The following is a 19318-nucleotide window of genomic DNA, read 5'->3' as shown; positions in this document are numbered from 1 at the left end:
CCCATTAGGGGATGGGGTACTCCCGGGTGCCAGTATGGCATGCACTGGCTCTGGGCTCCCAAGCAGCAGAGAAGCAGGCCAGTAACCTCCAGTTACAGTGCCAAAGGAAAAGAAAAAAAAACTGGGCAAAAACTACATGGCAACAGTATCTCTCGTCAAAGGGATCATGGTGTGTGGCTGCTGAGATGAATTGCCCCACTGGAAGGAAGCAACCCCCCGTCGCCCCCAACTCTCGTAGGAATCCCAAGCTCTCACGCATCACAATACTCAGGAAGCCAGGAGGGAGGGGGGCAGCAGCAACCACCCTGGACACAAAACAAAAAACAAAAATAAACCTCAAAATGGATATGTGTGGATGTGACAGCCTGGTCAGAGAGTGAGAAAACTAGGTAAGTTTTCCCAGAATCAGCCTGAGAGACTTTAGGAAGTTGAAGATAAGTAATGATAGCTTATGATTATAAACAACCTGCAGGTGTTGTTTCCCTACTCTCTGTTTTCATGTTTTTCTCAAAGAAGGGCATCTTGTTAATTAGCCAATCAGGTGAAATGTATTAACTGAATGACCAATCAAATCTACCTAGATTGGAACAGCTTATAAAAGAAGCAGTTCCAAATATACAGCACGCACACTATGCCAATCAGCCTTCTGATGAGTCTGTGTCCATTTCTTACTCAACAGCTACATCTGGTGACCCTGACATGATTTGCATCGGTCAGCCCTTTGTGGATTGCAGGACAGATGAAGGGACGCCTCGGACCCCCACTGGAACTCCGCCAGGACCCCGCGGTGCCTGCGCAGCCTGTCCACATCTGCACACCCTCTGTTCCCACGGAGAGGTAACAGCCTTTCCCCACATCCTCCTGAAAAGGACTGGGATTGCGGTTTTGCCCTGATAGCTTAAAAGCTCTGGCAGGAACGAATTCCCCAGCAAAGTGGACAGTCAGTATCTCTTGCTGGAGGTTGGGGGCCAGTGTTTTCACGATGAGGAGTCACCTGTCCAGGGAAGAACACGCGATCGTTTCTTTGTGGAAGGACATTATTTGCTTTATTGGAGTCTCTGTGTCAGATGAGTCGCTCTGCACTCTGCTTGCCTGGGCCAAATCTCACGACTTTCCAGTAGATATAGAGACCATCTTAGTCTGCAGTTGTGAGAGGCATTGGGCTACAAGCTCTTAGAAGAAGTTCCTAATGGGGATTCCACTGTGCCTCGACTCATACCTGTATGGAGACTCCTGTCCCATGTCTTTAGAGGCCACAGCCAGAGGGAAAGTGAATCAGAAATAGGGGCCTCAGAGGGTACCGATGCTGCCTCTGAGGGTGCCGAAACCCTAGGGGAAGGATTGGCAGGCCGGGCAGCTGCAGGCTTTTCTACGGCTCCCTGCAGACTGGTGGGGGACGTGGGGGCCCCCTGCGGAACCCATCTCTTGCCTAGAGATTATGTTCCGCCGAAATAGCCTCATCCCTATGATTCTGTGAGACCAACATATCGTCCTCCCACAAAACTGGCACCGCCAAGCACGATAGCCATGTCCTGGCTCAAATAAACAGGGCAGGAGACTTTTTCTCCTTTTAATGCCTTTATTAAAAGTGATCAGCTCAGGATTGTGCAGCTCCGACGGGGCTACAGTCTCCAATTGTCTCTCCCAAGGCGACGAGGAAGAGGAGGATATGCGCAGCTTTGTCCACTAGGGGCAGGGCTGGGGGTCCAGTCCTCGTGGGAGCCTTTAGGGCGTGGTGACCCGTTCAGATGTTACTCACGCCGCCTCTCTTGGCCCGCACCCGGTCATCGGGATGACTCCCGTGCTCAGGGTGAGGGACTACGAAGGTGTTCAGCATCTCTGCAGGCTCAGCACTCCATTCCTGACATCCAGACATCACTCCAATCTCTCAACTCTTAGTTGGCTCATTGTTTTGGGGTCTTTTTTAGCAAGCTAGAAGCAGTAGCTTCTCCTGGCATGCTGGTCCTGGAGTTATTTTGCATATCTCCCCCCCCAAAGTCTCTTCTCCTCACTGTTTGGGGAGGTCCCCACCCTTCACAGTCCCAGAGAAGGGCCATTAACTCAGCCCCAGCTAGGGCTTTTACTGATACAAAAACAACTATTAACGACAACGACCCGTAATTACCATAACACACAAGCAGCACCCCAGCAGCAACAGTGGTAATCTTTTTCTCACAAAAAAATTAGCAGAATTTTTGTTCATAACACCGGCCATGCCCGGGCAATGGCCCCTCCCCGTTTATGCTGCTTTTAGCCGCTCCACAGCCGCTGGCGGTGCCAGAACTGTTGCTGCTGCGCCCAGTGGATTGGCTTTCCCCTGCCCCGCTAAGAGCTGCTGGCGAGCTGCTGCAACAGCTGGCCCCACTCCAGCCACCGGTGATTCATGCCTGCGCTCCTCGGGATGCAGTGGACATGTCTGTGTTTTGGCCAGCCTTGCCTCACCCAGTGGGACGGCCTTGCTCTGTCCCACAAGCCGCTTGGCCCCGCCTTCTGGGCCCGCTTTCCCCCTTATTTGCGGAAGCAAACAAACTCCACAACTTTTGTGAAATTTGTAAAGCTGGTATGTTTATTACAGCGCTGGATGCATGTGGGCATCATTTCCCTAAAATGGCATGCGTACCTCTGGGAACTCCAGATCCTTTTTTATATCCCTCTCAAATACATATGCATGCTATTTCACAATAGGTTCATACATATTCATTCCACTGATTTTGCATGACACTTGCCACTAATTCTTCTTTATCAGAAAGAACTCCTGGGTCAGGTTGCCCTGCTCTGTCTGCCCCCCCCCCCCCCTTATCTCTTGTCCTTCAGCTGAAGCAGTCCCTCCAAACACAGGCCCTTCGCGAGAACAGGCAGTCAGACTAAACAGCAAGTTACAGACTTAAAGATGTACATTTCACCTAAATCAAAATGGATTTCTACTCTGGAAAATTTCCACTCTGCCTCACCCCCCCTGCAAGCCGGGGACCGACTCTTTCATGGCCGGCAGAAGATGCTACTCCCGACTCAGATTTTCCCCCCTGCACTGCAGGTGAGGGTGGAACCACCTCCATCAGCGGCAGTCACCACAGCTGGACCGATCGCTCCGTCAGCTCCCTTGTTGTCAGCCGTGGAGCCTGTGCAGATGTACTGGCCATACCCATCATCAGTGCTTGCTGGTGAGCATTTGTTCCAGCCAACGTCACACCCCCCGCTGGCTTCCACCCCTTTTCCATGGCGCCTGCGCAGACAACAGCAACAGTGACTGCCGCACTAGCAGCGTCTCTCCAATTGGTAAATCACGCAACAGGAGCTGTATTCTCTTTCACCCCCCTCACCTTTAGTTGCAGAACCACTGCCTCCTCCTACTCCCTGTGCGACGGCTGACTCGGTTTACTTAATGTCTTTTGCAGCTTTGCCATTGCAGCCCGAGCCAGTGGCAGCCACGCCTGTAGCCCCCTCAGAGGCGCCAGTAGTGCCACCGCCCACCGCCACACCACCTGCCACCGCACCTCCAACTGCGCCATCCACGACTGGGCTCCCGACCGTGGCACCGCCGGCGGCTGGCCTGCCCATAGCGGGGCTTGTAACCAGCCCCTCAGCTTCACAGTCTGCAGTTGGTCCGTCGACTTCAGTGCCTCTGGCCAACCCACCACCCCCTGCTGCCCACAGGCTGTCCTCCCCATCCCTGGATTGGGACAGCAACACCAATGAATGCCAACGGGCAGCCCCCAGGCAGAGGCGTGCCCTGGCGGCAGAATGTCGTCACCGACAGGCGGCGTCATCGTCCCTGAGTAATCTCTGGACTTTGCCCCCCTGTCGGGTGACAGTGTGCCCCAAGAACCCGTGCCAATTTTGGGAAGCAGTTAAGATTCGAGCTTTAGAGACTGGGGATTGGAACCTGCTAGAGAGGGTGGGAATGCCATGCTGGGAAGCTGATACCACACCTATTACAGCGACCTGATAAGGTCTTCAGGTGAGAGAAGTGGACAAGAATCTTGGTTCATGATCAGAAGGCTGGATTTATTGATATATGATATATAATACATTACAACTATACTAAAAGGAATAAAGGGAGAAGTTGCAGAGGCTGCTAAGCTAAGAATGGCATAGAAAAGAATGCCTAACAAAGTTCTGTGTCCAGCAGAAAGCAAGGACAAACTCTCCTGTGAGTGGTCAGCAAATCCAAACACTCACAGAAGCCAAATCACCGCTGCACCTGTTGCATTCCACACCAGCCAATAAAAATTGTTTATATTCTTCTTCTGGGGTCTCAGCTTCCCAGAAGATGGACAAATCCCAAAGAAAGGATTTCTATGAAAAAATGTCTGCGACACACACCAGATCTGCAGGAAGGGGCCACAGATGTCAGTCAAACAGTTAATCCAGCATCTGTGGAGGAGACACAGGTGGTTGAGAAAGACAATATTCCACCACAGAGTGATTCAATCTTTTCCTATGTATAAAGCTGTCTCAAATATGGGACAAGCTGACAGGCATGATGTGATTGCCTGACAGTGTCGGAACCCAGGAAATTCCTCTGGCTGCCCTGGAGGGCTCGAGCCCCTGCCCAGGGGGCTCAGAGATCTTGGCACAGAGCCCAAGACCCCTGTGCCTTTGATTTAGCCCTTGGAAAAAACAATTGCCAACCTTTATATGAAGAATTACAAGCCACGAAAGTTTAAGTAGAATGACAATGAATTTATCACAGGGTGAAAAAATAGTTTTTTGAAGTTTTTAGAATGGGGGTTCAGGGGGCAAGATGGAGGAATCTGGGCATGTCCAGCCTTTCTCCTTTTTCTTAGCCTCCATCTTCTGGGTGATGTTGGCACTTTTAGATTGGTTTAGAATAGACGCTCACTGTCTAACATAGGCGATAGGTATTGGAAAGTAATTGTAAATATTGTACAAGTAGTTTTTGGTGTAAAAAGATAACACTGCCCTGGGGGAGGCAGAGTGCCTTGGACTGTCTTGCTGAGCGGACCTTGGCTGAACAGGAGAAAAAAATTTATAGATAAGATACAATAAACAACCTTGAGACTGAGAACTGAAGAGCTCTGACTCCTTCTTCGAGCGCTGAGCTGGGAAAAGAGACTTTCTAATATTTCTTGGGATCACTCTGACCAGCTAAAGAACCCGATATGATAGGTGGTCCAAGATTTGCAAGATAAAGTGGCAAAATATGGCTTTGGCTCTGCACAAGTTATGCAAGTTCTCAGAGTGCTAAAGAGAGACCTGCTTGCTCCATTTGATTATAAACATATAACTCAAATATTGTTTCAGCCTGTGCAATTTAGGGTTTTTCTGGACAAGTGGAGGCAAGTTACTGGAAGGATTGCAGCAGACAACAGGCAATTGCCTCAGGGAGATCCTAGGTTTTATGTGGGAATAGACATTCTCCTCGGAGAACAGGCCTTTTCCAATCCTGATCTTCAGGCTACCTGTGACCCTGCTGTTCTTGAGCAGAGTCAAAATATAGGATTTAATGCATTGCTAAGAACTCTAGAAATGGCCTCTCCCAAGCCATGATAGGCAACAATAACTCAAGGGGCAGATGAACCCTTTCTACCATTTGTTGAGAAACTTGCAGCAGCCCTGGAGAAACAGGTTGAGGATGATATCTTGAGGCAGGTTTTATGCAAGCAGTTAGCTCGGAACAACGCAAATAGTGATTGTTAGAGATCATAGATGCTCTTCCAGGTGACCAGACGCTAACAGACATGGTCCACACATGTGCCAAACTAGGTGCTGTAGACCACAAAGTGTCTGCTTTGACAGTTGCTTTACATCCAGGCCAGAAATCCTTAGGGGGTGGACAACAGAAAAAAGGCAAAAATAAGGAGAAGAAAAAGCAGAGAACACACAAGCAAACAGGACCAAATACCAATTTCTTGTGCTCTAAGTGCCTAAGGGCAGGTCAATATGCAAACCATTGTAAGTCTAAATATCATGCCAATGGCCAGTCTTTGGCAGGCCTGGGAAATGGGAGGATGAGCACACAGGGGAACTGCGCTCTGACACAAGTGATTCCTCAGGGCATGGCGCAGGAACAGGCCTGCTCAGCCAGTTCAAGGGCAGCACCCACGGCTCCACGAGGGTGGATGCACATACCACAACCGCAGTCATCTTAGAATCCTGTCGTGAACATAAGGTTCCTTTGGATGTGTTTTGACCTTTGGGACAAGGACTGAGCACACTGCTTATGGGAAGATCTAGTGTCACCCACCAAGGAATCTTTGTTCACCCAGGTGTCATTGACTCTGGCTTTCTGGGTCAAATTTGTGCTATGGTTTCCATGCCCACCCCCCCCCATCACTACTCCGACAGGGACTCGGAATGCTCAACTAGTGTTTTTTCAGTCATGTATCCCCAGGACATCAGGTTCATTGAGTGGATCTTTCCATTGATATCACTGTCTTCATTACCAATCCAGATTTTTATCCTACAGGTATCATTGGCCAATGGAGTGACAAATGGTCTGATCCCTTGCTCAATTTGAAATGGGTCTTCTTGCCCCATCAGCCAAAAAAGACAGCACCCACATTATTTGAACTGATCGCTCATTTGATAATCAAATGCCATCAACCATGTTTGCAATGAATGGCAGCTGATACCACAGCAATCATTCCTCCAGTCAAATGGGTAGACTTTGAATCGAGCTTTGCTAACAGTTCTCCTTTGTAAAGTGCACTGCAAAACTTTCCAGGGCAGATTGCCTATCATCTGCCCAGTCACAAGTTATTGCAGTTGGCAAAAACAACCAATCTGTTATTGTGGCCAAAAAGCAGCTGGGTGACAGTGCAAGGACCCACTGTCTCCACTGATGGTTCTGGAAAAACAGAGAAATCCATTGTTACTTGGAAGGCTGAATCTGGATGGCAAATGTTGGAGGGACATGAGTCAGACTCAGCCCAACTGGTTGAGTTAAAGGTTGTTGCCATGGCATTCCAGGAATTTTTTCAGGTGCTGTCGCAGACATCTTTTCATTAAAAAATTCTTTCTTAGGATTTTTTTCCCTACTAAGAAGCTGAGAGGCTTCAGGAACAAAATGTAAACAATGGTTATCTGCTGCTGTGGAATGCAACAAGTCCATCTGTGATTGGTCTCGTGCGCTTGTTTGTAATTAATGGCCAAACACAGCAGAGCTGGCTCAGACAGAGAGTCTGAGGCAGCTGCCTTTGTTATCATTCTTTTTTATTCTATTCTTAGCTTAGCTAGCCTTCTGAGATGAAACTTTTCCTTCTATTCTTTTTAGTATACTTTTAATGTAATATATATCATAAAATAATAAATCAAGCCTTCTGAAATATGGAGTCAAATCCTCGTCTCTTCCCTCATCCAAAGACCCCTGTGACCACCGTCACAAGGTGCCTCTGAACTTGGTCACTGATTCTGCCTATGTTGCAGACATAACTAAGCATTTGGATTGTTCACTTCTGAAGGAAGTCAATAATGCAGTTTTGTTTCAGTTACTGAGAACCTTATGGAGTGCAATTGAGTCTCGAGTTCATTCGTATTACACATTGCACGTTTGGAGTCACACCAGGTTGCCAGATTTCATAACAGAAGGTGACTGACAGGTTGGCTAACCTTGCGTGGGTAACGCCTCAGCCTGACAAGATTGTGCAAGCCAAAGTGTTGCATGATTTTTTTCCATCAAAGTGCACGTACCCTGCAGAAACAATTTCTCTTGATGCCAACTGAGGTTTGTGACATTGTCAGTTCTTGCTCTGATGGTCATGGGCTTGCTGCACCTTTACCAGCAGGGGTGAACCCCAGAGGCCTAAAGGCCTTGCAGCTTTGGCAAACAGATGTTACTCACATCACTGAATTTGGCTAACTTAAGTATGTGCACGTGTCTATTGACATGTTCTCCTCTGCCATGTGGGCATCTGCTCACACTGGAGAAAATGGTTGTGACATGATTGCCCATTGGAGAATGGTTTTTGCAGTTTTGGGTATACCTTCTTCTGTGAAAACTGATAATGGCCCTGCCTATGTCTCGCAGTAGATGTGGGACTTTTTGCGCTTATGAGGAGTGTCACACAAACTTGGTATGCCGCACTCTCCAATGGGCCAGGCCATTGTTAAATGCGCTCATGGTACCCTAAAGCGTGTTCTGGACAAACAAAAAAGGGGAATGCCTGGAGAAACCCCACACAGTCGATTGGAAAAAGCTCTATATACAATCAATCATCTTACAGTGCCATAGAATTCAGAGAATCCTGTCATTCTAAATAATTTTATCTCGTTGCACTCTTCAAGTGAGACGCATCTGCCCTGAGTGAATGTCTGGATATGGGACCTAGCCACTAATAAGTGGGAGGGCCTGTACGACCTTATCACTTGGGGTCGCAGGTATGCATGTGTTCCCACAGATACTGGAGTATCTGCAGATACTGGGTACCTGCAAGGTGTGTCGGCCCTGATTTGTGACACCAAAACCAGAATGTGGCCAACAGGCAACCTCCGAACAATGATCAAGATGACAACCATCAATCAGATGTCCCCTTCATGAGTGGGGAATGAACATTCTATCCTTTCCTTTTTTCTAGAAAAAGACTGTTGACAAGTTAAGACTGTCAGTTCTGATTTGTGGGGAAAAAAAACCTAACTCCACAACTGGTAAAAGTTGTAAAGCCGGTATGTTTATTACAGTGCTGGACGCATGTGGGGATCGTTCCCCCTAAAGGACATGTGCACCCCTGAGAATTCTGAACCATTTTTTGTCCCCCTTACTTGTACATATTCATAGAGTTTCACAATAAGTTCATGCATATTCATTTTACTGATTTCGCGTTACACTTGCAGCTAGTTTTTTTATCAGTCCTTGTACAGAAAGAACTCCCGGGTCATCCAGTCCGTCTCCTGCAGCCTCAGCTTTGGCTCTCGTCTTTGTTTCAAAGTTCAAGGGGCCCCTCCCCTTATCTTTCTTTCCAGCTTGGAAGTTCGCATTCTTTTTCCTAGGCTGAGACAGTTTTGTGAGCACAGGCTTTTTTGTGAGAACAGGCAGTCTTAAGCACAGCACAGAGTTAACAGACTAAACAACATATTTCATCTATGCAAGCAAGCTACAGACTAAATAATTCAAAATGGCACATTTCACCTAAATCCAAAATGGATTTTTACCCTGTTAAATTTTCACTCTGTTTCAGTTCTTTGAACAAACTAATGATAAGTTGCTACTATATAAGACTTGATATTGTATTAGAATAAGTAACTGATTTTAAGATCATTAGTGTATTTCTTGTAAGAGGGAATCACAAGATTTGATCTCTCAGACCATTTCAAAATGGCATCCGATTGAGGTTCTGATTGATAACTAGCAACTTCTAGAGAAACCTCTGGAGCCGTGTTTGTTCTCCTTTCTGCAAGGGGCCTCACAGAGGATTACAAATACCACCTCCTCCTTTAAACAAAAAGGGGGACCTCCACAGGTGACAGCCTGGTCAGAGAGTGAGAAAACTAGATAAGTTTTCCCATAATCGGCCTGAGAGACTTTAGGGAGTTGAAGATAAACAATGATAGCTTATTATTATAAACAACCTGCAGGTGTTGTTTTCCTACTCTCTGTTTTCTTGTTTTTCTCAAAGATTGTTTATAAGAAAGGCATCTTGTTAATTAGCCAATCAGGTGAAATGTATTAACTAAATGACCAACCAAATCTACCTGGATCGGAACAGCTTATAAAAAGGAGTAGTTCCAAATATGGCGCGTACATTATGCCAATCAGCCTTCTGATGAGTGTGTCATTTCTTACTCAATAGCGACAGATATGGGATTAAAAAAAATAAAAATCCTTAAAACACCAACTCTCTGAACTCCAGTGATTTATGACCATGAGGGAGGGTAAAAATTCCTTCTTTCTCCACTGCAGATCTGGTGCCCTGAGAGGAATGGTTACAACAGAATGCCTCAGTGCCCACCCACTCTGGGTCTGGGGCTTCACAGGTAGCTCTGGCAGGCTGGAAGGCATGGATGCATAAGTTGTATATCCTAAGGTACTAGACTGAAATGTGAAAGATTATACTTCCTCTCCACCCCCAAACAGCTTCCTATATATACAGAAACATCAAATCCTCGAATTCTCCGTGGCCAAGATGTTCCTGCTTAGTTGCAATCCCTCCATAAGCCACCTTAAAGCAGTTTTAGCTCCATACTTCTCCAGAGAGCTTTTCAGATGCTCCCTCCTGGTACTTAGCAATTATTTTGTAACTGGTGGCTAGTCATTGTTGTTACCAAGGTAAAAGCATTGGATAGCACACTGGTATTTGCCTTTAGAGCACTGAGAAACTATATACCAGCACATTATGTGCATTTAAACCCTCTGATACAACCATGTGTCTGTAGGCATAGAATAAATCCATATCACAAAGCTAAAGCTGGCCCAAAATGTCTCAGTCTGAGGACCTCTGTGCTGCCCCAGGGGCTGAAAGATGGCCCCATGTCAGACTCCTGCCCACAGTGTTACTATTTGCATGTCCATGGGGGTACTGGAGTGACCCAAGGGACACAAGGCTGGGTTTGCCACAGGGTGATGGCTATGCACCAGGGGGTTCTGTAGCTGCCTTTGGGCATCTGGGGTAGGTGCCACTAGATGTCCACTAGTGCTCCATCTTCTATGTCTGAAAACATGGGGGGGGGGGGGGGGGGGAAGGGAGGGCAGCTTTGGGAGCATCCCACAGATTATGTGGGTCATGTCTCCTTTTGGTCATGTTCTTCATAGATATAGGATGGCAGCAGAAGATGGGGACACCTTGGGGCAGACTGGCAGTTTGGGTTGATTTTGTTGATTTCTTGAGTCAGGGTGAAGCATTGTCTTGAAGTCAATGCAGCCAAAGCAGTGCAAAGCAGCATGGCCATGCTCAGAGCAGGGAAGCTGCATGGCCAGTACAAGGATGGCAGGTGTGGGTGCTGCAGTGAAGCTGCCTCTGGGTGTAGTGACATGACCTAGGGCACATAGTATGGTGATAGCAGAGGTGGGAATGGCTGCTGTGGGTAGGGATCCATGGGGACACATGGGCAGCTGGTGTCAACAGCAGGAAGAAGGGATGCACCACTGACATGCCACTCAGGTTAGCACAGGTTGAGGGAGCAGACCTCAAGTGGGGAGCAGGCATGGAGCATCCCAAGTAACAAGCAGTAGGATGAGTGTCATGTTGTGCCAGGGGCAGTTTAAATTGGAGATTAGAAAAAATTTCTTCCCTGAAATGGTGGTCAGGCATTGGAACAGGTTCCTCAGAGTAGTAATGGAGTCACCATCCCTGGAAGGATTTAAAAAGCATGTTACTGTGACACTTGGAGACATGGCTTAGGGGTAGACTTGGCAGTGCTGAGTTAACAATTGAACTCTGATTTTAAATGTCTTTTCCAACCTATGTGACTATATGGTCCATATTTCTCTTCCCCCTTGACTTATGGACAGAGAATGGTTTAGATTGGAAAAGACCTTTAAGACCATTGAGTCAAACCATTGACCCAGCCGTGCCAAGTCCACCACTAAACAATGTCACACCCTGGGGCAGGTACCTGCCAGCCTCAATATTTTAGATTTCCTACAGTTCCTGGTGCAGCTCATTTGCCCAAAACCCATTTGTTTTCTTAGCAACAATCTGCACCCTCCCCTCAGCTACTTCAGCTCATTTTGCATGGATTTATTTTAAACTTTAACCCAGCAGCTCCTGGAAACTCTTCCATGCAACTTTGGGAAAAACTGAGCCAAGGGTATTTTGGGAGAAAAAACCCACCAAAAAAAAAAAGCCAAACCCACAAAACCCCTCAATTTTTGTTTATACCAGTTAAACTTCTTTCAGGAGTGGAGCTCTGCAGCACTGGAATGGGATCCCACCAGTCTGAGCCCTTCACATGAAATACTAAGCACCAGGAATGCCCCTGCTTGCGTGGGGGACATCAGCCAGCCCCAGCCTGCCTAAGCTGCTCCAAGTAACAACTATGAAGAGAGCAAAACATTCAAGTTAATGGAAACAAGTCTTTATTAAGTAATTTTTAATATCAGAAAAATAAAACTCTTATAATTCTCTTTACAACAAATATCAGTTCTTTGGCCATCTTAATTTAAAGGCCCTTTATCATAAAATATATAGTTTTTAAACTTTACCAAAATTGAATTTATAATCCCTATGACCTCCCTACATATACATAACAAAGAGTGTAGTAAAATTAGCAAAAACTAAGCTAGATCAATAGTTTATCAGTTTATTCTTAGTTTGTGGCTTATAGAAGTGGTACACCTACCTTATGTCTATTGATTCCTTGGCTTATTAGTTGCAGTGTACAATGCAATAAAACAAAATACACACTCAGTGAACATTTGTTCGCATCTACAGGACTGTAGCTAGAGATCAGATTTTAATACTGACATGTAACTATCCTGCAAGCAATTATATTAAAGTTCTGCAGTACATAATATGCCTTCAAGGCAACTCCTAGTTGTAAACTTTTATATGAAATGTAACTCTTCAAGTGGAAATAAAAATAAAATTTTCTGCATATTTACTAGTTTAATACATAATTTCTTTTTTGTTGTTACACTGAGAAAAAGATTGTCTTGGGAAAATAATGCTTTAAAAAAGAGAAAAAAATACATCAGAACTCTACTTTTGTGTCTTTTTTTTTGTTTTTGCTGTTTTAATGTATGTCAGCACAGATTTGGTAATGTACTGAGGATGAAAAAGCTAGAAACATCCACAGGTTGAAATGTAAGAAGCTCATTCAAGAGACTTTTTTTTTTTTTTGGAAAGACAGTTTTGAAATGAAGTAAACTGATTACAGGGCCACTGTCACAGCTGCTGTCATGAATAATAAAAGGACATTTACACAACTCCCTCTTTTTCCTTTTTCTTACTAAAAATATATATTTATGTGTAAGACATGAATTTAACATAAAAATGCTTCACATTTTGAACGATATGCTCTCTAAAAAAGGTCAAGAACAGCTTGATCAGACTAATAAACAGAATGTCAGCATCATCACTCTTAGTCAAAGTATGTGCATCCTAAAGCCCTTACTGTAACTGGATGAAGCCAGACAGACTTTTTCTACATTACCCTAACAAAAGCAGTGGGTAGGAATTCACAAATTGAGACATTCCTGATCCTCTGGACATACTGCCCTTATCAAGGACAAAATGGAGGTGCATCTGGCAGTTTCTCTCTTCCCACCTGTCATTTATTATCTGAACCTGCCAAATAACACAATCCATTTCAGTAAATCAAACTATACTTTAAAAGATATTTCCAATGCTGAAGAATTAGGTATAAGTTGTCACATAAAGAAAAAAATATTTCCTCAAAGCTGGTAGAAGATAGCATTGAAGTGTTGTTTGATATATAGATAATACTACACATCCTCCATAGCAGACAAGTACTTTTGCATTTAGGCAACAAGGTTCATTGCTGCCAACTCACAGAAGCCAAACAATTAACAGAGATCCTTTATAAAAGCCTGGAAATTTTTAGGGTTTTTTTCAGTTGTGTAATTTATGAAAACTTGCCCTCACTATGCCATAACATTATACCAGATGTATCTCTGCTAAACATGCCATCTGCTTACACTGTACCAGACTGTACCCCTTAAGTTTAGTGTTACCGTAGCAGCCTTTTGAGGAAGTAAAAATTTATTAATAACTTCAGTCTAATCCCAAGGAAGTCAAACAGTCAGAATTCATTTGAAAGTTTACTAGAGGGTACCATTACATCTATGACTTCAAGTCTTTAAAAGTCCACATATAATAATATCCCTATAATATCTCTATTTCAGAGTGAATTTGAATTGCCTGAGTAACAGCTGTCTGGCAAACAGGACACAATGGGACTTCCTTTTCACAGATTTTGTTGGCACACTCCAGGCAGAAGAGATTGTGACCACAGGGGACCAGAGCCGCAACAACTTGGTTCTCGAAGCACATCACGCAGTTGAGCTTCTGTCTTGACTCAGGGGGTGAGCTGGATGTGGAGCCACCATTGGAAGATTAATAGCTGTTGGTGCCATTGGAGAATGCAGGGATGTAGATAGGAAGGCCTACTTGGTGGCCAGTGCTAGGTGGGTCATTATTCGCTCTCCCAGCCAGCGGATGATCCAGGCTTTCTGGAAATGTGGGTGACAGGCAAGGAGTAGATGGCTGTCTCCCTCGGCACTGAGGCTTAGTATTAATAGCAGGGTCACTACCAAAGCCAGGAGTCCAAATGGTTTGGGAAGGCATTGATAAGGAGTCATACACAGGAGAGTCAACCGCGAGGTCTTCCATGCCCACTGAAGGCAATGTTTCTCCAAACCAAAAGTTGCTTTTGCTGAATGGACTTGTTGGGCTGAAATCAGCCAATCTACTGCTTCCAAAACAGGAATCTGTGGAACTACTTCCCAAGGAGCTGGAGCTGTCATTCCTATAATTAGAAATCATTCTGGTGCAACTAAGAGGGACAGGATTAGAAGCAAGCCATGCAGACCTGAGAGTGCCTCCTTCAAAACTCACATCTGTACCATTGTAGTGGAAATCATTCTCTTTATTCAGCTTGATGTAGTTCCCAGTACGCATGGCTATATGCATCTCTATCTCCTCACGTGCACAGTTGACATTTTCAGGCATTCCTGTGACTTTGAAGACTGGCTCCTTGTCCCTGCTGGGGGTGACTATGTAGGTATGGGTCTGCTGCTGAATTCTTTTGATTGTAGCTCCTTTTGGTCCAACCACCAGCCCAACTACACGGTAAGGCACCCTGACTTGGACTGTCATCTGACCTGGCAGATCAGGGGTACATGGCAGGCCTCCCAGAGCAGGACCACTCTTGTTGTGTGATGCTCTGATCATGGAGAAGTGTTCAGCAGCTGAGAGAATTTCCATTTTAGCCATGGCTACATCCTCCTTTCGCCCAGTGACAACAAAGACTGGTTCTTCTCCCCGAACAGGGGTCTTAATGTAAGTATTTGTCTTGGCCCTTAGTGCTTTTATTTTGCAACCTGTTTAAAGGAAACATATACAAGTTTGGCAAGACATTCAAGTTTAGAAAGCCACAAGAAATCCATCTAAGCTGTTTGAGAGTTTCAAGAAACCATAGCGTGAAACCAGAAGCAGCTGTTTGCATCTCTGCAAGCCACATCAGCAAAACCAGTATCAACTTATACCTATTATTTCCAAACAGGCCTCTGATACTTATGGCCACAAACTATTTTAGCAATGTTTCTTGGGCTGGTTTAGCCCAGCAACTCCTCAATTGCTATTAGATGGTGAATAAACATGAATGACTTTTTCCTCAATCAGCCACCTTTGTGATTATCCCATACATACTAGTAGGTTTAAATTTTTTCCATTGATTGGGTACACTTCAGTTATTTCTAAGATCCTGCAAAAGGAGTAAAGGTTCATGCACAAGTTTGCTGATATATTAGTCTTCCACCAACAAGTATGACCTAAAAGCAAATTAAGCATTTACAAGTGAGAGAAGTGTCTGTATTGCAACCGGTATAGGGTATAGATAAAATCAATTAACTGAGAACTCTTCATTTGCTTCCTTTTATCACTAAGTGTTATTTAAAACTTTATTCTTCCCTGGGAGATGAAGGAGCCACTGCTTGAACTGTCAAGTAGGAGTTCAAGCAGTTTGTTGTATGTAAATAGGGCTTACTATGTAATAGTATATGCCTACATGGAATTTCTCTCATTCATTAACTGAGTAAATACAGTCTGAAATAAAAGCAGAAAGCTAATGAAATATTTGTCTTTGATTTTTGGGTACTGAATTATAAAGTTTGCCATGACACAGTGACAACAGGCTCTTTCCCAAGATGCTCAAGGCATTTTGAAATACATACAGAAGCCCCTTTTACCCATGACAGGACCAGAAAAGCAGGCATTGCAAAATGAAGAGACACAAGCAGGTCCATGACATGCAAGACAGTCTACTGGATTCAGTCTTAATCAAATTTATCCTATTGTAAACAAACTCAAAAGCATGTAAGTGTTATTTTACAGTGAACCTCATCTTGAAAAAATTATAACATTTTCAGATCAAGTGTTTTAAGCATCATTCCACTTGCAGCAATTTATTCACCTTTCCCTTATTTACTTTAAGCATCTCATAACCATTTGGGTACTCAAAAGAGTGTTTTGTTAGTCCTTTGCACCCAAGGTATCACAAGCAATAAATTGTACAGTTAGAAAACCACACAAAGATGCACTTTATTCAGTACTATCTACTAATAAAAAGAAAGCAGCAAACATGCAGATGCTGGTTGGAATAGAGGGGAGGAAGAGCTGCTTCTTGAAGGGTCCCTGCACATAGCAAGGACAAAGGCTGAACACAACAGTCCTTTGTTTTCATGACACAGCTGGAAAGAAAGTTCATTAATCTTCAATAGCTAGTGAGGGCTCTGAGAGGCCCTACCTCCCTCAGAAAGCACATGGAGGAGCACAGGAGGGCTCCCAGAAGAGAGGGTGTGAGGCACAGACATACCTGTGCAAAGGAGGGGATACAGACCAGAGAGCCAAACATGTTGATCAGCAAGTGTCAGCAGGAGAGAACAAACCCATAAGCCGCAACCTCCCACTACAGCCCACTGAGAAGGCATTAGTGCTCTACTAGATAAAAAAAAAAAAGGGAAAACGGATATGAGATGCCTTACAGACGTGGCAAAGCACACATCCTTTGAAGCTATGCCATTTCCCTACATGTACCAGAGAGCAGCACCTCACTGGCAACATACCTTTACTCCTTCCATCTCTTTGTTTGCATTTCTCCCTGTAGTAAATCTGCTTGCCCACTCCATTCCCATTCTGAGAAACAACTGCTCACTTTAAAAATTGCAAATGTTTATTCAACCTTAACAATAATACAACAAAAGGACTAAATAAGGAAGAACAGGCCTGGGAACCTCCCTCAGGGCTGCCTACCACGTGGCTGGCTCATCTTTAAGATGGATGCTTTGCCTTTTTACATCTCTAGCGCCTCCTAGAGCCTTTCTCAGTCAACTCCTTCCTTGCTGTCCAGTGGTAGAAGTCACTTTCTTACATTCTGATTGGAGGTCAGGTGCTGCCATAGTAACAAGCCTACCTTCCCAAATGCCCAGATTACGAAGACCATCCCATTATAACACATACTGGGGGGAGCACATTGCAGTAACATAACTATACATTTATCAAACTTCTTTTAACATACATATAATGTTTACCCCTGAATTGTGAGAGCCAGCCATTTACTCATCTATAACAATTCCTTCCCAGTTACTCAGAAAATATAGTGGGCTCAAACATTAAACCCAAAGGATCTGTAAAATGGTGTCACTGGCGTTTTCACACTTTTTACTGAAACACCTAAACACAGTCTCCTGCTGTGTATCAATTATTCTCCAATATATACAGATTACTTTCATTTACTCCATTCCACCCAAGTATATATCCTTATTTCCCAAAAAATTACAGAGGCAACATTTAAAGAATACTAGAGGCATTTAGACATAGATATCTATATAGCAATAGAATTCTATATTATATATCACAGTTCAGAGCCCACTTAATTCCAGATTCCAAACTGCCTTATCAAGTCTTACAGCTTACATTTTAAATAAGATTTTCCTGATATTTTAGAAATTCAAATTAAGTTAGAATTATGCACCTTCAACTCCATTCCCTGCAAATTTCCAGAGATGGCTTTGCCAGTGTCACATTTCCAAACCACTCCAGTATAAAGAAAAGCCTTTTTGCCTTTCTTCCTCAAGCTGCAGAACAGCACAGACCAAGATGGGTATAGCTTTGCTTTTAAGGTATGAGTCACATACCTAGAAAGCAGAGGCCAAACACTGCCTCAAAACCTTGTAGCAACAGAATAAGACTTTTAAACATCAGAAAGTTTGCTTCAGTGGAAAGCTGACTCCCCAGACCATCAAGACCAACTCTCAATCTGTATCTGAAAAGTTAGGAAGAACTGAAGAAAGTCACCACATACAAAACCCAATATTTCTGAATGAGTCAGTCAATACTCACCAGATTTTGCCTACAAGGAGTGCTGGAAATCCCGCAAAAGACACTCATGTCAAAATACAAGGTCAGTAGCCCAGAATACCACTCTAGCCGAATGACCTTTCTATTTGCTTTTACTCAGCTGCTCAGGTTTCCCACCCTCTTCCATTAGTCACTACTGAGGCAATGCTGCAAAGCCCAGCTGATCCCATCCCCTCTCCAACAATTCTGCAGCCACAATGACAAGCTCTGCCAGCTATGAAATCACAGGGCCAAAGGATAAATCAAGAAGTTTCTGTATCTAAGCTCAGGAGACTGGGAAAGACAAAGGGGAAGAAAAAATATATCACCCACACTTTTGCAATAAGATTTTTGTATCCAAGATTTTGAAGTACATAGAAAAAAAAGCCTGAAAAGGAGACTTCTAGACCAGAAATTTCATCTAATCAAACCTTTTCAAGTGATTTTAGTTTGGTGTGATAACAGAAGTCTATTCAATACCAGTTACCATCCTTGGTTCAACAGCATAAGCATTCCTAAGCAGCACATTCAGCCATAAGTACATACAGACACAGTTAAAACAAGAATCTTTTGGTTTGTTTTCATTTAGGCAAAAATTTAGTGCTTGCTTGCCCAGGCACCTGACGAGGAGCCAAGCCTGAGCCAAGTTCTGTAGGCAGTGTTCACCCTGTGCTGGCTGATTTGTATCATTCTTCTCAAGCCTTCTCCCCGTTTTTTTCCCCTTAAGAGGATTATTTGACTGTACATTTTAACTACACAATGAACATAATACTCCTCAAGAAACTTAAGGGTAGTTCTAATTGAATAGTTTACCTCATACACTGCCAATTTGAAATTATCAAATACTTCCTAATTAAAAAGAGATTATAAGAAGACAGAATAATTTTTTTCCCTTGAAATGAGAGTCAAGTTTAGCAGCCATAGCACCGGCAGTCCTCACCCATAACACAGCAACAACCAGCTCAGCCCTCACTCCCATTTTCACCTTTCATCATCACTAACAGGATGAGAGACATCAAACCCAATCTCAGGCCATTCAATCCATGAAGGAAACTCCCCAATGAAGCCAGCAGAGCCAAGTAACCACAGTGGGAAGCCTGTGCACACCTGCTTCACACCACACCAGCTGAGCTGCTGCCATAAGCCAAGAACCACCCCAAAAAAGTGTTCCAGACTCCTGTTCTGCACAGCCATGGAGAAATGTAACCTTCCCCCAGTTTCTTTCTTCTGCTGAATTCCCCTCCATGTCACACAGTGGGAATGGGACAAGGATCAATTTATAGATGGGGTTCCCTTTGTTGTGTGGCATCCCCTCTCACCACAGGACAGAAGTCCTTAATCCT

General features: G+C 44.4%; 1 protein-coding gene across 1 annotated transcript in view; it reads right to left on the bottom strand.

Annotated features, from left to right (window-relative positions):
- Positions 1-11957: 11957 nt before the first annotated feature.
- The window catches only part of MEX3C (mex-3 RNA binding family member C), a 41967-nt gene continuing 34606 nt past the window's right edge, over positions 11958-19318 (bottom strand). Inside the window, 1 exon segment of the mRNA XM_074532060.1 lies at positions 11958-14959. Coding sequence (XP_074388161.1) covers positions 13743-14959 — 1217 coding nt within the window. The 3' untranslated portion in view covers positions 11958-13742.

This window comes from Zonotrichia albicollis, chromosome W (genome assembly GCF_047830755.1).
Source record: "Zonotrichia albicollis isolate bZonAlb1 chromosome W, bZonAlb1.hap1, whole genome shotgun sequence".
Classification (NCBI taxonomy): domain Eukaryota; kingdom Metazoa; phylum Chordata; class Aves; order Passeriformes; family Passerellidae; genus Zonotrichia; species Zonotrichia albicollis.
This window is presented reverse-complemented; position numbering and strand designations above follow the sequence as displayed.